At 32.6% G+C, this 20,373-nt stretch overlaps 1 protein-coding gene across 1 annotated transcript; it reads left to right on the top strand.

Moving 5' to 3' along the window:
• The first annotated feature begins 448 nt into the window (after nucleotides 1–448).
• LOC123697321 (indole-3-acetaldehyde oxidase-like) lies at nucleotides 449–18,069 on the top strand. Its single transcript, XM_045643792.1, has 17 exons — nucleotides 449–522; nucleotides 4,670–4,839; nucleotides 5,292–5,452; nucleotides 6,657–7,018; nucleotides 8,168–8,394; nucleotides 8,810–8,912; nucleotides 9,257–9,381; nucleotides 9,804–10,094; nucleotides 10,869–11,150; nucleotides 11,462–11,807; nucleotides 12,540–12,696; nucleotides 13,364–13,547; nucleotides 14,037–14,232; nucleotides 14,578–15,347; nucleotides 16,585–16,777; nucleotides 17,467–17,580; nucleotides 17,828–18,069. The coding sequence occupies exons 1-17, from the start codon at nucleotides 480–482 to the stop codon at nucleotides 17,899–17,901; spliced, it is 3,798 nt and encodes a 1,265-aa protein (XP_045499748.1). The 5' UTR covers nucleotides 449–479; the 3' UTR covers nucleotides 17,902–18,069.
• Nucleotides 18,070–20,373: the final 2,304 nt, after the last annotated feature.

Raw genomic sequence — 20,373 nt, 5'->3', positions numbered from 1 at the left:
AATTGTTTTAATTAATTTGTAGATTGCAAATGAAGTAATCGAATTAAATTTATTTATTTAAAAATACTATCAAAATCGTTAATAAACTAATTTTTAACAGACATAAAAAAAGGGGTAGGTTCTCAATTTGATTGTATTTTTGGGTTTGTTACCTTTCGACTGACTTGTTCCAAAATCGGTTGATTATTATTATTGGTTGGTATGTATTTTTTTTTAATTTGAAATCTGGATGTGGCCACGGGTTTGATTCCCGCTTTGTGATCATTTTTTTTTTCTATCTTTAAAATTTTATTATTTATAAAAGCATTGCTATGAAGTAAATATCAAAGAGATTAGGGCTTATTTTGTTTTCGTTAACTTTAATCATTATTTAATAACAAATTAGCAACCAGCTCTCGACCTACAAACAATTTCGGTATAATTACGCTCAAACAACGGAGGTAATAACTTTGCAGTCAGTTTATGCCCAACTTATCGTTATGACGTACGTGGAGTTTGCAGTAAACGGAAGAAAATGTCGGGGTAAGAATATTGGCATAAAAAATTCAAAATTTTATACAAAAAAAAAATATCAGTAACGGTTGTGATTACAATAATCAAAATGTGGTTTATAGGTATATTATGTTGGGTTACCTACTTTGGCTATTACATTTTTACATTCAAAAATCAAGGAAGAGAAAAGAACGCAACTGCCAAAAAACGCAAATCTCCTGGTGATAGTCTGTCCTTTAAATTATATGCAATGCGAAAGTTATATGTGTTTATTTTATTTATTTGTATTTACTAGTTATGTATATTGTATATACCTATGTACTTGTTTATTTTTGTTTATACATTCAATCAATAATTTAAAATACAATACATTTATGTAACTACTTACATTAATTTTTTTCTTTAAAAAATGGTCTAGAACGACCATTTATAACATAGGTAGAGGCGGTAGAGCACAGAGTGCTACCTATATGCTAGCCTATATTATGTAATATTATAGCCCCTAACAACCTAGTTATTGCTCAATTCAAACCAAGACTAAGTAGAAGTCTGGCATTAACAATTAGGTACCTAAACATACGCGAAAAACCTGTTTACTGCATGTAGAGGCAATAGTTTAAAGTCGTTCACACACTGTTTTGTATACAATAAGGAAAATATAAAACCTGTAACATCATATTCTGACATTGATATTTAGAGAAGCTAAAGCATGTACCCTTAGATTACAAAATAAAAGACAGATGGAGCGTTGCCGAACTAAACCGAATAATTTATCGTCATTTTCAATAAATCTATGTGTGCTGTCATTTCACCGCTGCACTGTACGTACACGGTGCTTCTGTGTGCGTGTAATGTTGCCAGATATTTAAAAATTTCCCAAATTTTTCCCCGACTACGGAAAAAAGAGGGTTATGTTTTTCGAGTTTATGTATGTATGTATAATATTTCTTTGACACGCCCTGCAGTATAAACGGTTGGACCGATTTTGAGTAGTGAGGTTTCATTGCAATGATCTGAATTATTATGTTAGTGGCGGTAGTGACGTAGGCTATAATATACATAAATGAGAAGTCAAGTTTTAATTTCTATTTAAATTCTTTTATTACATAAAGTACCTGCCTACTAAAGTTATATATGGACAAAATAATTGTATTCAATTTTTTATTAAATAAATTACATAAAAAAAGTTTCAATATTAACTATAATAATTATATTATTTTTTATTTTTCATAATATATGAATACGAATAGCGGTAGTTTTTAGTCGAGAATACGGGACATTTTATTTTCATCATATCCATCATGGAGTTCACATAAATTAAATCGCTAGCGAAAACGACTATGACGTTTTTAAGCTTTATAAAAGTAACAAAATAATGTATTATGCTTATTAAAATAATCTAATAATTATCATGAACCTTTAGTGCACTATACAAATAATCACATTCACGATCGAAAAATCCAACAGCATTACCCTGAAGATCTTTTAACCATTTTACCGTTTTACCAATAAAAATGGCAAATTCATTTTCAAAATACTGGCAACATACGTTGAAGTTTTGTATTCCTTCATATCTGTAAAATTATGATTCGTATTATAGAAATAAATCAGCCACATAATCTACAGAAAACCTGTGAAACGATGTTTTATCTTTTTTTTGTTTTCGGGAACAAATTTTACAGCGTTTTATTATCACAAGACAGCATTTTTTAACTAAAATTGCAAACCCTTTTTGACGTATTGCATGACACTATATGCGCTATAGCACTGGTGCAGCGACGTATTTGTTTTTGATTTCGTATTTTCTTTGACAAGGGCGACGGGCGGTTGTCATGCTCCATCTGTACTTTATTTTGTAATCTAAGCATGTACCTACCTGGGTCACAGACTAAGTTATCCTGGGTCTAGAGCTTTTATCCGAGGATAGACATCATATTTTGTTCTGGCAGAAACTTTCTCAATCCACCGTGTTTAACTATTTTCATTCCAAAGTTGAATCAATATAATTTATATATTTTTTGTAATTTGTATTGTACTTATTGTCATAAAAAATAAACAAGTGAATGTCACTTACTTGTACAACAATTAATTATATCTGATAGATTCTTAGAACAATATTATTCAATGTATGTGTTGCAAATAATTTATTTATTCACATTAATTGTCAAGTTTATATTATTACAATTAAATACCTACCTATAATTTAAATTTCCACGGCCACACTTCCAAGAAAATCTGCGTTTCATGCAAAGAGTTCTCATTACATTATGAATATATTAATGTCCATGACAAATAATAGATATATTACCATCATTTGAATAGCCTCTAACTATTATTATGTCGTTATTGTAACAGCTGGTTGACAAAAACTCATTTCATTGAAAATAATATGCCTACAAGTTGTTCATATTTCTAAAAGTTATGTTTTCATAACTATTCGTAAAAGCGAAACACGTGAAACACGTGTAAAACACAATAATACAAAGTTTATTTTATTTAAAAAATATGTATTCATTGTATACTAAGTGTGCCCCGCGGCTTTACCCGCATTGCTCCGCTCATATTGGTCTCAGCGTGATGACAATGATTAAAATTATAAACATGTTTATAAGATATTTTATGTATTTAAATAGCGCCAAGAAGAATAGGTATATTATTACCGACCGAATTTTCCCGCAAACAATAAACTTTTCCGCCTTAGGCCTGAATGCCTTTAGTAAATCTAGAGCGTTATTAATTCTTTCTATAGGTAAGTAACTAAGTACTAATATTATAAAGCTGAAGAGTTTGTTTGTTTGAACGCGCTAATCTCGGGAACTACTGGTCTGATTTGAAAAATTCTTTCGGGTAATACCTACCGCGGAGCACAGCTAGTATTTTATATAAAGATCTTGCTGTTAAATAGGGACAAAAATGTCACATGTTTCGTTTAAAAAACCTTCAGTTTTTTCGTCTATATTTTAAAGACGAAAGGAAATGTTTTAAATATATATTGAAATTTTGTTAATGTACATTATTAATTCAGTGCTCATTGTTATTTAGAATTTAGACAGATACTATACGTACCTAGGTATACTGTACGTATAGATATACATATTGTATTGACTATAATATAGTCCTAAGTGATAAGTCCAGTTACCTATTTATATTCTAACAATCGCAAAGAAAACAATAAGTGTATTTTTAAGCTATTGCACAGCTTCTATCGCGGGCCTTGAGCGCGGGGACCGAATCGAGAAATTCCGTAACGAAAAAACCTCACGCTCCCCACTTCGACGGGCTCGGAGGTGTGGCTAGAAGGCAATAGGCATGCTATGCAATAGCTTTACCGCGGCAGTCCCCGAGTGCCGCACGTCTTTTTTTTATAATTAGGTATAACACAGTACTTAACTATACACTCTACCTACACAACAGAAAAATTTCAAAATTATTTGATAAGTAAGTAGGTAAGTATATAAAATAAGAAACCAAACTGAATGGAAATGTATTTTAAACTTCTTCCTTTTATGCCTTAATAAATAATAATTCACCCATAGTTGGTATCGATTGTTCTAATCTTCGACAAAAAGCAAAATCACATAACTAGGTAAATACAAAAATTATGTGTTTTGCGTATAAATATGGTTAGTATTAAATTCATACCTGTTCAAATAACGTAAGTACATTAAATTATAATAATTTTTAAATTTGTCACACGATTCATCAAATAATTAATATGCTAAATGTGGCTAAAATATAACTATAATATTATGTTCTTTACAATCTTTTTACAATACGTCATGTCTTTTATTTTAATATTGATAATGAAGAACATATTATTTTTTGCATCGTGTTCTTTTTATTTTATGTAACTTACTTCACACTAACTACATAGGTAGGTACCTACCTACAAAGTCGCTTTCTCTGTCCCTATGTCCCTTTGTATGCTTAAATCTTTAAAACTACACAACGGATTTTGATGATGTTTTTTAATAGATAGATATTCAAGAGGAAGCTTTTAGTATATCATTTATTACATTTTAAACAAAGTGAGCAGCAAATAAAACTTGACCAAGTTATTAATTATTATCTCTTTTTACATCGTGGTTAGGCACATTTATAATTTGGAGTATGTATACTGTAGTTGTAATCTCATTAATTAGCTTATATATTCATAAAGTTCATAATATTCTTCTAGTCGACAACAGATTTCCTCGCTACCTGTCCCTAAATGCCTACATCAGGTATTATCTGGAGTTACCCGGGACGAAAGCCATGTGCCACCAAGGCGTGTGTGGTTCTTGTATCGTGATGGTGCACGCTTACAGACCCACCTTCGGAACATTTGAAACGTTTTCTGTTAATTCCGTAAGTATCCGTGTGAAAAAATAAAAGTACCTAATCTCTTTTTACTCCTCATTCAAAAGTGAGGAAAATAGTTATATAAACGTATTTGCTAAATTATTGTATAAACTTTGTAGCGATTTGTAGAGTATGCCGTACTCTCGATATAGTTCTGTGGCCGTACCTATCAGTCCTATTTATTTATTTATGGATACCTATCAACAAGATGCGCTTCGCGGTTTCACCAGCGTGGCTCCGCTTCTGGTGGTCTATCGTGATGATATATAGCTTATAGCCTTCCTCCATAAATGGGCTATCTAACACCGAAAGAATTTTACAAATTGGACCTACTGGTCCGATTTCCTGAGGTACTGAGATTAGCGCGTTCAGACAAACAAACTCTTCAGCTTTAAAATATTATATAGTATATACATATAATATAGTAAAATGTTTTTAGTATAGATTATTTTTTGCAGTGTCTCGTCTTGGCTGTATCCTGTCATGGGTGGGAAATAACAACAATCGAGGGGGTGGGGAACCGGCGCGTTGGGTACAGTGAAGTGCAGAAACGCATGGCTGCTAACAATGCCACGCAGTGTGGGTACTGCACCCCGGGATGGGTAATGCAGTTGCATAGGTATCTTCATTTTGTATGTTTTTTTGTCTACTTCTTTATCTTTAGGCCATAATAATGGTCTTTGAAAACAGACGCCGTTATATGCATATATGAGCTAGCGCGCAATAGCAACTTTTGTCTCCGCAACTATTTTGTCTCTCCCGTAAACGCGGCCGCGTTTGTCGTGGCCAAACTATGCTCCTCGCGCTGCTCATCGCTCTGCTTATCGCGCTGCCGTTATTCGCCGCGACATTGCCCTCTCTGGCCACACACTGCTCTACTCGTGCGATTAATCGCGACGCTCCTCATTTCACACACGTATTGCCGGTCCTTTGACTCGCGCACTAATACCGACAAAATAGGGAGGAGTGAGCAGGACGATGAGCACGACGAGTGGCATTATATGTGCAATTGTGTCCACACAATGTCTCTGCCACAGAACATATAAAGAGAGGTCTCTGCCTACTTTCCTCGTTACTTCCCATACCACTCGTCGAGTGTGTGGCCGCGCAGTATGGGCTAGTAAGATAGTGCGCGCACGTAGCAATGCAACTCCTCATATAGTTGATGGGAGAGACAAAATAGTTGCGGAGGCAAAAGTTGCTCTTGCGCGCTAGCTCTAATGTTTAAAAATCAATATTTCTCTTATAAATGTGGAGCAACGCTCTACAGTCTACAAGAGATGTTGTATATCAATATCATTGATTATTAATCAATTTAGATTTTTAGGTACTAAATACACTATATAGTTGTAAAACAAAACCTACATTCATTATAGACTCTAGTTCTTCGGAATATGTTTTCTAATGAAATATGCAAAATACCTTGGCATTCTTCAGTCCGAAGTGTATTATTGCGTACCAAACGGGTAACTTTTAGCGGATATGTGCATTTGCATCAATTACACATACAAATGTAGTAATTATCAAACGTTTAAACGCATATCCCTAAAACATAAAGATCAATCGGTCTTATTTTTTTTTAACTTTTTTTTATTTCTTTTCGTATCTAATAAAAAGTAATCAGTCTTTAATTGATGATACTATATAATTATCTTCATTCATTTAATAAATAACTCTAGTTAGTAAAACTTGCATGACATTTCCATAACATGAAAGAATTAATTCGAAAACGAAGCATAATTTTTAATTACGTGTATTATATTATATGGTTAACCAGAGATGATAATAAAATATTAATTAAAAAAAAAAACCTTTATTTCCAGCCTTCTTGATAAAGACCTGACAATGGCGGAACTAGAAAATTCTTTCGGAAGCAACACATGCCGGTGTACTGGATACAGGCCAATATTAGACACCATTAAATCCTTTGCAACCGACGCCCCTAAAGACGTGTTATTGGATATAGAAGAACTGAAAATTTGCAGTAAAACAAAGAAAATATGCGAACGAAAATGCTCCACAGATAGCATAAACAGTGATTGGAGTCTTATAAAAGATCCTAGTGTTATAGAAATAGACTATGGTCATGAAAAATATATAAAGGTTTACACTGTGGATGAAATTTTTAACGCTATTGAACAGGCGCACGACAATTATATGTTGGTTGATGGTAACACTGCTAAAGGTAAATTATTATTCGTAAATAAACTCAAACTCAAACATTTATTTATTCAATTAGACTTCTTCTAGAAGCACTTTTGAGTCGTCATACATATTTTTACATGCTTTTTATTAGCTTCATCTGTATGTTTGTTTGTAACCGACTTCTTTGGGCGCGATTTTAACCCACTTTAAACGACCAGATTTCGTTCAAACTTTTTAACATAAATTTACCACCGATTCGGAAAGCAGTATCTATGGAGTAGAACCGGCAAGAAACTCCATAGTTGCTCTTTTAAATCATGTCAGTATTACAATTTAATTTTACAAAATGTATGTTACACTGCATATAATATGTATTATCATAATATGCCAAAGAACTTTCCTGTGTTTTTACGCGTTTTTACGGGTTTTCATCTTCAATAATTGAAATTCCAAATAATTTTTTACCCTATCGGGAAGCACTTACAACTCGTAATGTAAGTAGTAATTATTCACATAAATTACTATATTACGATTTACGAGTTCTAAGTATTCACAGTATTTATTGAAAGCAGGACGAACCAAATTAATAGGCAATTATGATAAAATTAAATTCATCAGTTCATATAATTAATTCTATTTTTAACACTTTTACCACGTGTAACTGTTAAAAGAAACCAATTATTTTTTAATTGAAATGTTTCCATTAATTATTTTTTTTAAGTGAATTTATTGTAATTTGCGTTTTTAAACCAATATTTGGCTCTACGTAAGCTTAAATTATTACAAATTTAAAATAACATAATTATTTTATGACATAATTAAATACTGATTCCAAATTATGAAAAGCCAATGTTTTTATGACGATAAATTCTTTATATTTTTATGTAGATAGGAACATCCTTGATAATATAAGCAAAATTAAAAAACTTAAAACTTTGTTCCATTTATTCTTTATGTATTCTGCAAAAAAAAAAAAATGTGTCACTCGGGGACTGCTGCGGTAAAGCTATTGCATAGCATCCCTTCGAGCCACACCTCCGAGCCCGTCGGAGTGGGGAGCGTGAGGTTTTTTCGTTACGGAATTTCTCGATTCGGTCCCCGCGCTCAAGGTCCGCGATAGAAGCTATGCAATAGCTTAAAAAAATATCATCAACGTCCAGCATGTCTAATAATTTGATCATATTTTCAGGTGTCCTTCCAAACTTATTCGACTATCCGCCAATTCTTATAGATATAAGCGAAGTCACATCTTTAAAACAATATGACTTCGACCAAAATCTTATTCTTGGAGCTAATATCACGCTAGAGGACTGTATAACGATATTTAGGAACGAAGCAAAGTCAAGGGATGATTTCACATACTTAGAGCAGTTCAGGAAACATTTGGATTTGGTCGCCCATATTCCTGTTAGAAGGGTAAATACGTTTTTATTTATTTCATTTTATTTGTATAAGAACGTAACAGTCATACATGATTTAATATAATATGTATTTTCTATAAATACTAAAAATATTTTAGTACTTTAATTTTCTGAGAGTGGATGCATGATTGTCGCTCTTTCATGCAAATCACGGAATTGATTTTGATGATATTTGGCAGTGATTTAGCTTGACTGCCAGAATTACAAATAATCTTTGAAAAATACATGTTTCGCTCGGGGTTGCATCTGTGTAAATCGCGTTCCACATAAAAATTCATTGTGTTAATTCCGAGAGCTATATACCTATCTATGCTCAATTTCATCACATTAAATTTTGCCGATTTGGCGTAAATTCGTCTAAGTTAAATAGACACTTTTATTTGACTAGATTTTCACAAAATTGCTTGCAGATTGGATCGTTAGCTGGCAACCTGATGATAAAGCACATGAAACCAGATTATCAGTCCGATATATTCCTCCTGTTTGAAAGTGTGGGAGCTATTGTTACAATAAGTATGTTATTTTTGGGTAGAGATATTTCAAATTTTCATTTGAGTAATTAAGAGCCTATCTAGGTCAGATAGAGTAATTTTTTAATTGCTAATGAGTATTTGGCATATTTTTACATGAACTGAATAAATTTACTAAGTACATTTTATTATTTAAATTTAAATTTTAAAATATTGTGCCTGTGTTTAAAAAGGGTTTGTTTTACTAGATATGATTAAATTGCAGTATTTTTACGGCTTATCTAGAATAACATAACAATTTCCATTTTCAAGTAGAAATTAATAAAAAAAGTTAGCGTAGCTTAGAAAGTAAAATACCTTTAATCTAAATAATGTTTCCATTGACAGAAAACCCACAACAAGAATTAGCCCTGACCCTCACAGATTTCCTGGCTCATGATATGTCGGGATGGCTTATAATAAACTTCAAACTCCCTCCATTGAGTTCTTGTCATATTTATAAGACTTATAAGGTGAATTACATAATTTTACATCTCTATTATATTTGCTGATATCAATTTCTAAAAATTAAATTTCGTTTTATAGTTTAGGAACAACTATAGAGTTTCTTGCCGGTTCTTCTCCGTAGATACTGCTTTCCGAATCGGTGGTAAATGTTGAAAATATGTAATGACGTTTCAAAAGTGCTTCTATAAGAAGTCTTATTGAATAAATAAATGTTTGAGTTTGAGTAAATAATGCCATGTTAGTTGCAACTTGCATCACTCGTAACGAAAGTACGCCTGAATTATTTTATTGATTTTTTTTCTGTTTTAGTTGTCTTTGCCTGGAAATCCTGGAATACGAAAATAACTGTTGAAATTTTGAAATATACCCGGGCGATCAGCTAGTTTAAATTACAATATTGTATAAATAAATAAAATTATTTTTTCAGATAACACCAAGGAGCCAAAACGCTCTAGCCATAGTAAACGCGGCGTTTAATTTTAAAATAAACCAAGATACAAGTATAATTGAAGAAGCGACTATAGTTTTCGGCAATATATCAGCACATTTTACTCACGCTATAGCTACAGAAAACTATTTGACGGGAAGAAATGTATTTTCTAATAAAGTTTTGTCAGAGGCGATAAGACAATTGGATCAAGAAATTACGCCTGTGGAAAGTCCACCTGAACCTTCGCCAATGACGAGGAAGAAATTGGCTATTGGTATATTTTATAAGGTAAAGTTATATTTGGGCAGAAATTATTTATATATAATATGAATAGAGCTCAAATGATGGCTTGAGCATGATACGGATAGTGTTTGATAAGAAACACTACATAGTATAAAACAAAGTCGCTTTTCTGTCCCTATCTCCCTATGTAAGCTTAAATCTTTTAAACTACGCAACGGATTTTGATGCGGTTTTTTATAATAGATAGAGTGATTCAAGAGGAAGGTTTTAGTATATAATTTATTAGGTTTTAGACAATGCGGGCGAAGCCGCATGGTAAGCTAATATTGTATAAGTAAATTCATTTTATGATGAAACATGTGCCAGTAATGTACACAAAGTATTGTGAGCAAATAATTAAATAATTAATAATTGTAATGATTCCATTTTATTTATTTTCAAGTACAGATCACCATCTCGTTATAAAGTAAAATTTGATATTAAATTTATCGTATGTAAATTTAAATAAACGCAATTACTTCATCGATCGCGTGTCTATCGATGGAGAGATTGCGTCCGAAAACAATATTGTATATCAGATTTTACTCTACCAAGTGGTCAATAATGTTTTTTTATTAAGCTATTTCATAGCTTCTATCGCGGGCCTTGAGCGCGGGGACCGAATCGAGAAATTCTGTAACGAAAAAACCTCACGCTCCCCACTCCGACGGGCGGAGGTGTGGCTTGAAGGCATAGCATGCAATAGCGCAACCGCGGCAGTCCCCGAGTGACACACGTCGTTTTTTTTTAATTTTATAAATTAATTAATTTTACTTTCAGTTCATCCTCAGCATTTCCCCACCAGACCTTTACCCCAGCAGATTTTCCTCTGGCGGGTCTTTAATAACTCGACCCCTATCTTCCGGGATACAACAATACCAAACTGATCCTACGTTATATCCTCTAAACCAACCAGTACAGAAGTTGGAAGGGATAATACAAAGTTCTGGGGAAGCTGAATATGTTAATGATATACCACCAAGTCGACATGATGTGTTTGGGGCGTTTGTACTGTCTACAGTACATTCTGGAAGGGTTGATGCGTATGATTATGCTATTTTGGTAAGTTGAATTTTATTGTGGTCAAAATTTGTACAAATTGGTAAAATAATTCTTCAAAAACTTGTTTGTTATATGAAAATGTGCTTTCGAATAAATAGTATCGTATTAAACAGTGTCTCAAGCACGGGCTATTTTAAATATCGCATTCTTCCAAAAAAGGAAAAACAATTTTGATTATCTATCGGGAATTTTTGTCGTGCGTTTTGTGTTTTCAAAATGTAATTTTCAAATGAAAAATAACATTAAACCACGCTGTTCTAATTTTATTTATATTTTATTCTTAACAATGAGCATACTTTGAACCTCCACAGAAAGAACCAGGCGTCATAGCGTTACTAACAGCTAAAGATATCCCCGGAGTAAATTCCTTCGCCTTCCCCGGCATTCCTCTCCAAGAGGTCGAAGAGGAAATATTAGCAGAAAACGAGATAAAGTTCTATGGCCAGCCTATCGCCATTTTAGTAGCTGAAAGTGAAAATCTCGCAGTTATAATGGCTGATAAAGTAAAAGTGACGTATAGAGATGTTCCGAAAGCACTTCCAGTACTGACAATAGATGAGGCCAAGAAAGATCCTGATAGGTACAAAGCAGGGGAGAGGGATGATGAAAAGATTATACCGAAGGGCACTGGGTCGGATGTTAGGAAAGTTATTAAAGGTAATTGTTAATTAAATACTGGGAACTTTTATTTTTGGTTGGGATAAAGAAAATGGATATATTAATTATTCTTATATGAAAATGAAAAACTGAAAATGAAAAATTTCTTTATTAGTTTAAAAAAAAATGTTACATAATATAGTTACATATGCTGCATTGAACCCCACACTAGGATCCCCTGTGTTGTGAGGCTCAATCTCTTTCATCGTATTACATAAAAACTATTTCAAAGTTTACTTGCCATTTTAAATATTAAGTGTGTTTATATGTGCGTGTGTGTATGCGTGCGTGTATATGTGTGTGTATCTACAGAGATATATTTTAGTGCTTTCTCTGTTTTCCATCGCTGTTTTAAAACAAATGTTTATTTATTCATTCAATTTCATGTATTGAATAAACTATCAAATTCAATTTGTTAGAAAATTTACTAGTATCACTGGTTTTACGATCACCCAATACCTACTAATGTCGCAAAGTACCTAAATTTGTTAAATAAATTTTTACGTGTTAAATCTGAAGTGGGCCTATTTGTTAATATTGTATCGTTTGTCTCTAACTGTACCTTATTTTTAACTCAAACTTTGTAATCATGTGCGTGTTGGTATGTTTTGTACTGTAGTCAAAGATAAATAAATAAATAGACACATAATGAAATATTTTTCGACGAATTTCTAAAGCAGAAAAATATAATTTCCGGATACCTTAAATTTCCAAAGAAATGCCTGTTTTAAGGTAAATACGAGATTGGTGCCCAATACCACTATTACATTGAGCCAATATCGTGCGTGGTGATACCCGTGGACAAAGGGCTAGAGGTGTACAGTACTGCGCAGTGGATCGACTTGGTGCAGATCTGTGTTGCCCGCTGCTTGAGTATGAAGGAAAGCGAGTGAGTATTGGGTATCTATACTAATATTATAAAGATGTTTGTTTGTTTGAACGCACTAATCTCAAGAACTACTTACTGGTCCGATTTGAAAAAAATATTTCGGTGTTTGATAGCCCATTTATCGAGCTATAGGCTATATATCATCACGCTAAGACCAACAGAAGCGTAGCTACGAGGGTGAAACTGCGGAGCACAGCTAGTTGAAATATACCTGTTCTGCAAAATGTAGACTATGAGATGAAACTTATATTGTTCTATTGACCTATAAAATATTGTCAAAATCTGCTTAGTTGTTAAATCGAGCAAACAGTCAACTCGAATATCGAAATCGAGAACTATGTTTCCAAAACTTCCACTATGCTAAACAATAAGTTATTTTCTAAAATTTTAGCTGTGCCGCACGGTTTCACCCGCGTGGCTCCGCTCCTGTTGGTCTTAGCGTGATAATATTATATAGCCTATATTACTCGTGGATAATGTAGCTTTCGAATGGTGAAAGAATTTTTAAAATCGGTCCAGTTGTTTATGAGCCTATTCATTACACTCAAACAAACAAACAAAGTTTTCCTATTTATAATTTTAGCGTAGATTTACTGTGCAGAAATGGTCTGGTTAATAATTATGAAAGTAGCTAAGATAACATCAACATTTTGAATTATTATTTCAGTGTCTTCGTAAAGGTCCGTCGACTTGGCGGCGGTTTTGGCGGCAAACTGAGCCGAAACGTTCAAGTGGCCACAGCTTGTGCGCTTGTAGCAAGGAACCTTAACAGACCCTGTCGTTTTATCCTACCGTATGGAACTAATATAACTTCGATGGGCAGAAGAGTACCAGCACAGTTAACTTATGAGGTATTTGTTGTGTTTTACTTTACAAATACATACTTTATTTTTCACCTCGTGGTGTTGAAAGCTCACGAAATGTCCAACTTATTATTTTAAGTTAAAAAAGCTTAGAGCTTTATTAAAAAGCTCACGAATTGTCCAACTTATTAGTTTAAGTTAAAAAAGCTTAGAGCTTTATGAAAAGCTCACGAAATGTCCAACTTATTATTTTAAGTTAAAAAAGCTTAGAGCTTTATGAAAAGCTCATGAAATGTCCAACTCATAATTTTAAGTTAAAAAAGCTTAGAGCTTTATGAAAAGCTCACGAAATGTCCAACATATTTATTGTAAGTTAAAAAAAAAGCTTTGAACCATAAAGAATGTTTTTTTTAATCAAACAAATAATGGTTTTCAAACAAATTTGAATTAATAAAAAACCCCTTTATTAAAAAATTCTCCAGAAGATATCTTTTGGGAATAAACCTATTATTACTAATTTATTTTATTCCTTGTTAGGTGGGTGTAAATGACGTTGGAAAGATCCAATATCTAAAAGGTATAATAATCGAAGATGACGGATGTACACACAACGAAGGCATTTTATCATACGTCGCGGGAAGTTTTCCAAACTGCTATGACTCTAGCTTCTATAACCTGCAGACTGGCAGAGTTCTTACGCAACGACCTTCTAACACTTTTAATCGAGCACCTGGTATGTGAAATAATGTTTTTTTTTTTCAATTTTGTTTCAGAATAAACCTTATTCATATGCTTAAATTAATATGCTTGCGTTTTCCTTTACGTTTTCTCAAAATAATATAATCAATAGTTATTTTACTGGCTATTTTTAAGCTATTTCATAGCTTCTATAGCGGGCCTTGAGCGTGGGGACCGAATCCAGAAATTGCGTAACGAAAAAACCTCACGCTCCCCACTCCGACGGACGGAGGTGAGGCTTGAAGGCATAGCATGCAATAGCTTTACCGCGGCAGTAACGAGTGCCACACGTTTTTTTTTTCTTAAACTAACTTAGCTCTGTCTTGGTAACTATTTTCAGGAACATTAGAAGGTATCGCCGCTATTGAAGAAGTCATGGAGCGCATAGCTTTCGAATTAAAAAAAGATCCCACAGAAGTTCGTCTAGCAAACATGAGATCAGATGATAACGACATCCCAGAATTGATAGAAAAGTTAAAAGTTCAAGCTGATTACGATAAACGTCGGGCAGAAGTCGACCAATTCAATAAAGACAATCGATGGATGAAGAAAGGGTTACATATAGCTGTAATGCTCTTCCCTGTGGAGTTCTATGGCAATTATTCAGCTATGGTCTCCATATATCGTGGGGATGCTACTGTAACAGTAACTACAGGAGGTATAGAGATGGGCCAAGGGGTTAATACAAAGGCAGCTCAAGTCTGCGCATACGAACTTGGGATTCCTTTGGACTTAGTGTCAGTTTTACCGAGCTATTCCTTCGTTGCTGCTAACAATGTCTTCTCTGGGTCTAGTATTGTCAGTGATAGCGTCTCCTATGCTATACAGCAAGCGTGTCAAATAATAAAAGATAGATTGGCACCGCTAAAAGCAAAAATGGATAATCCTACTTGGTTGGAACTGATTCAAAAGGCTGGAGAAGAACAAATTGACCTCGTGGCTGAATACATGATGAACGATAAGGATCCAAAGTTGCAAGAATATAGTGCATTCAATGTCACAATCTGTGAAGTACAGTTGGATGTGCTAGTTGGAAGGTTCCAGATAAATAGGGTTGATACGCTGGAAGATGCGGGGTTGAGCGCTAATCCAGCTGTCGATATAGGACAGGTAATCTTAATGTATATGTTACAGGAAATGTATGTAATCCGTCATTGTATACAATTCCTAGGAAATGTATACAATTCCTAAAATCGTACGGAAATGTGTGAAATAAATTATTTTATACACATTTCCTAGGAAATCTATACATTTCCTAAATAGCTATCGGAAATGTAAAACATTTAAGATATTGATATGTCGCGGGTTGGACTAAAGAAAAGGGGGCGCAGGACTTAAACATTTTTTGATGGAGTTGGTGTCATTATAACACCTATTTATTATTGTTTTATCGTAAAGATTACGCTTATATAAGCATGTTTTATAGGAACAACTTTTCTCTAAAATCAAAAATAGCCGAGATATTCGCCCTCAAAGTTAGGTTAGGTTAGGTTAGGTTAGGTTAGGTTTGTTAAAAAAAAAAAACTACACAGAAATAGGAGCCCCGCTTCGCGGGGCTCCGTCGACGAAGATCGAACGATCGAAGATAATAATATGAACATAATATTATTACAATTTTACGGTATGACTGTTACCCGATTGTATCAATAAGAGCTATAATAAAAAAAATAACAATGTGTTTTATTACAGAAAGCATTTACTTTACACATTTCCTAATACGATATAGGAATTGTATATAATTCTTAGGAAGATTATACATTTCCTAGGATATGCATGCATTAAATAGTTTTTTAAACAATACTTTATACATTTCCTAAATGGTATCGGAATTGTACACATTTCCTAGGAATTGTATACAATTCCTTGATTTCATACATTTCCGGTAACATATATAAATCTCGTGTCACAATGTTTGTCCTCAATGGACTCCTAAACCACTTAACCGATTATAATAAAATTCGCACACCATGTGCAGTTCGATCCAACTTGAGATATGAAATAGTTTAAACATGTAGGTACCACGGGCGAAGCCGGGGCGGACCACTAGTATTTATATATTTTTTTGGTAAAGAAGGGCTATTTTTTGTTGTGGAATTGATGGTAATAAACTGTTGTTTTAAAAGTAAGTTTCTATAGCAAATTACGAATAATAATATTAAGAAATATGACGATAAGATGACATTATTGTGAAATCTTAATAAGAGCTTTTTAATCGCAAAATATTTAGTTGTAGGTAACCTGTTAAGTTTTTTTTTACAATACAGAAATGAGAATAGATGAATGTAATTTCAAATCACCCAAAGCGAACTTGATATATATTTTATATCAATGTATTTTTTACTTACAGGTGGAAGGAGCCTACATACAAGGGTTGAGTTATCATACGTTTGAAGACTTCGTCTACGATAAGATAACCGGAAAATTATTAAATGACAGAGCTCTGAATTATGAAGTATACTTAGCGAAGGATATTCCTGTGGACTATAGGGTATATTTGAGATTCAATTCGAAGAACACGAGAGGCGTTTTGGGAGCCAAAAGTAAGTATAATATTTAATTTATAGTTTTATGAAAATTGTTACTACATCAAAATACTTACATAATATTCATTTTCAGTACTATATAATGGATCATATTCTAAATGAATCACTACATAGTATAAAACAAAGTCGCTTTCTCTGTCCCTATGTCCCTTTGTATGCTTAAATCTTTAAAACTACGCAACGGATTTTGATGCGGGTTTTTTTAATAGATAGAGTGATTCAAAAGGAAGGTTTTGGTATATATTTTTTTAGGTTTTAGACAAAGCGGGCGAAGCCGCGGGCGGTAAGCTAGTTAACTATAAACTTAAGAACTGTTATCTTTTTAACTTTTTATACAGCTCCTAGGCTAATTAATAGAAGCTGTTATTGTATCCAATTACTTTGAAAAATTATTCAATTATGCCTATTAATTTGTCCTAATGTTATATAACAAAAATTGTAAAACTGTTGTGTGGAAATAAAAGGATTTTTTATTTTTATTTATTTTATTTTATTAAAGTGAAACTTTTATTACATCGTCTCAAACTTTTTGTTCTGTGTAGCGCATGTCGCGTGACGCACGATAATTATCGTACAAATACGATAATTTTTAGTTAAATGTCTATAGTGTGAAAAAAGTTTCACTTATACCGTGGTTTCATAAAACCACACAACATTTTTTTAATGTTATATATCATTTTTTTCAGCGGCTGGAGAAATGGGCGTGTGTACAGGATATGGTATAACATATGCCTTGAGGGAATGTATCAATGAATCCCGAAAGGATTCCGGTTATGATCTCTCAGTGTATTACGATTTTGGTAAGAAACTCCATATTACTTTTCGATTTACATATTTCTATGTACCTTGTGTAATTAAAGTACATACATAAATTGTATAACTGTTTTGGGAAGAAGTATTATTCAAGTATCAATATTTATTATTGGTTTTAGATCCAAAACGGATATCGTAATTTCAATTAGCGAAACAAAAATGTTATTTTCACATTAGCAATTCTTATGAAGTTTGTGGTAAAAATTTTAATAATCATATTTTGTTTGTTTTCAGACTTCCCGCGCAACACTGAAGCTATATTGAAAGCACTAGATGTGAAATTAAGCGAATTTGTATTGAAGCCATAAACATTTATTAAAATATGAAAATCCGTCCACTTTCTATACACATTTATACAGCTTTAACTTTAAGAGTAATAATAATTATTTTAAGTGCCCAGTTTTTTATCAAGGTATACATTTTTATAGCTCATGCCACCTAGTTTGTATAGAATTTTTTTCTCATAATAAATTGTATTTATCGGACAGTACTTTGGAAAAAATATTGTTATGGTTTGTTTTTGACAAATAAATTACTTTTTATTGTTTTTGGTTCTTTCATTTCTAGATCTGTGTTTCATTTAATAACCCGAAATGGAGAATTCTGTATTAATTTTCAGATGAATAGCATTCAAATTCTATTATTTAAAAAATTCTCATATTCTGTGCTGTATGCGTAAAAATGTGTAATAAATCATTTATTCCCAATAATATCAATATGTATAATAATTATTATATTATCTGTGATAATAAGAATAGGGGAAAATAATCAATAATCATATAGGACTGTTGTAGATTAAAAGGAAAGGTAAAGGCTCAAGAAAACACACCAACAGGATGAAAGAAAACACCAAAACATAGTCAATACATGTTTATTGTTGCTCCATAAAAACAAAAAAGTACCCAGCGAGACTTCCATAGTACAAAATTTAGGCCCTAATCTTATTAGGCATTAACATAGGCCACCAACAAAAATAATTATCTAATTAATTACAGGCAGAAAATGATTATAAAATAAAAATAAATACCTATTGTAAATCACCATTTACTATACAACATATTCGCTTACGTCTAGTTTAAAAAAATCGTCCATACTAATCGTAAAATATACATTAATCTATACACAATAATATCAACAGTTGGGTGTTATGCAAAAAGTGCAATAAAATAAATTACATCTAACAGTTACTACTGCGGCGAATTGACACGCGATTGCAGACTCTATTTCTTTAATTTTGCGTACATTTGCGTTCTAGAATCGCGTGTCAAATACATATTTTGAAAGCAAATTTGGTCAACATTATTTATAACACATTTGCCGATTTTTCTTTGTGTTGTGAGAGAATTGTTATCGGCAAATATTTCTACTTCATACAAAGCTTCATTGGATTATATGATTGGATTTATTGGATTCTTTACGGACAACATTCTACTCGAAACTACGGTTTTAACTGTGTATTTGGTGAACATGTTTTTTGTGTTACTTGAATAATTTGCGATGTATTTTCATTTTGTAATAAATTGTCCATATATTTTTAAGGTTATTTGATTTGTTAAATTGATTTTTACAATATTTTTCACAATTTAAAACTACATGTTTGATTTTTTTTATGTTTAATTTTTGTCACCCTTAGATTACAAAATAAAGTACAGATGGAGCATGACAACCGCCCGTCGCCCTTGTCAAAGAAAATACGAAATCAAAAACAAATACGTCGCTGCACCAGTGCTATAGCGCATAAAGTGTCATGCAATACGTCAAAAAGGGTTTGCAATTTTAGTAAAAAAATGCCGTCTTGTGATAATAAAACGCTGTAAAATTTGTTCCCGAAAACAAAAAAAAAGATAAAACATCGTTTCACAGGTTTTCTGTAGATTATTTGGCTGATTTATTTCTTTAATACGAATAATAATTTTACAGATATGAAGGAATACAAAACTTCAACGTATGTTGCCAGTATGTTGAAAATGAATTTGCCATTTTTATTGGTAAAACGGTGAAATGGTTAAAAGATCTTCTGGGTAATGCTGTTGGATTTTTCGATCGTGAATGTGATTATTTGTATAGTGCACTAAAGGATCATGATAATTATTAGATTATTTTAATAAGCATAATACATTATTTTGTTACTTTTATAAAGCTTAAAAACGTCATAGTCGTTTTCGCTAGCGATTTAATTTATGTGAACTCCATGATGGATATGATGAAAATAAAATGTCCCGTATTCTCGACTAAAAACTACCGCTATTCGTATTCATATATTATGAAAAATAAAAAATAATATAATTATTATAGTTAATATTGAAACTTTTTTATGTAATTTATTTAATAAAAAATTGAATACAATTATTTTGTCCATATATAACTTTAGTAGGCAGGTACTTTATGTAATAAAAGAATTTAAATAAAAATTAAAACTTGACTTCTCATTTATGTACGCCTACGTCACTACCGCCACTAACATAATAATTCAGATCATTGCAATGAAACCTCACAACTCAAAATCGGTCCAACGGTTTATACTGCAGGGCGTGTCAAAGAAATATTATACATACATCCATAAACTCGAAAAACATAACCCTCTTTTTTCCGTAGTCGGGGAAAAATTTGGGAAAATTTTTCAATATCTGGCAACATTACACGCACACAGAAGCACCGTGTACGTACAGTGCAGCGGCGAAATGACAGCACACATAGCTTTATTGAAAATGACGATAAATTATTCGGTTTAGTTCGGCAACGCTCCATCTGTCTTTTATTTTGTAATCTAAGTTGTCACC

This window comes from Colias croceus, chromosome 14 (genome assembly GCF_905220415.1).
Source record: "Colias croceus chromosome 14, ilColCroc2.1".
Classification (NCBI taxonomy): domain Eukaryota; kingdom Metazoa; phylum Arthropoda; class Insecta; order Lepidoptera; family Pieridae; genus Colias; species Colias croceus.
Note: the sequence above shows the minus strand (reverse complement) of the source record. Positions and strands in the feature narration are given on the sequence as shown.

Excerpts from the sequence above, each read along its gene's own strand:
- LOC123697321 (XM_045643792.1), top strand. The coding sequence starts at position 480 with ATGACGTACGTGGAGTTTGCAGTAAACGGAAGAAAATGTCGGG. Across the intron at positions 8,395-8,809 it reads CCCATATTCCTGTTAGAAGG|ATTGGATCGTTAGCTGGCAA; the intron begins GTAAATACGTTT and ends AATTGCTTGCAG. Across the intron at positions 14,233-14,577 it reads CACTTTTAATCGAGCACCTG|GAACATTAGAAGGTATCGCC; the intron begins GTATGTGAAATA and ends AACTATTTTCAG.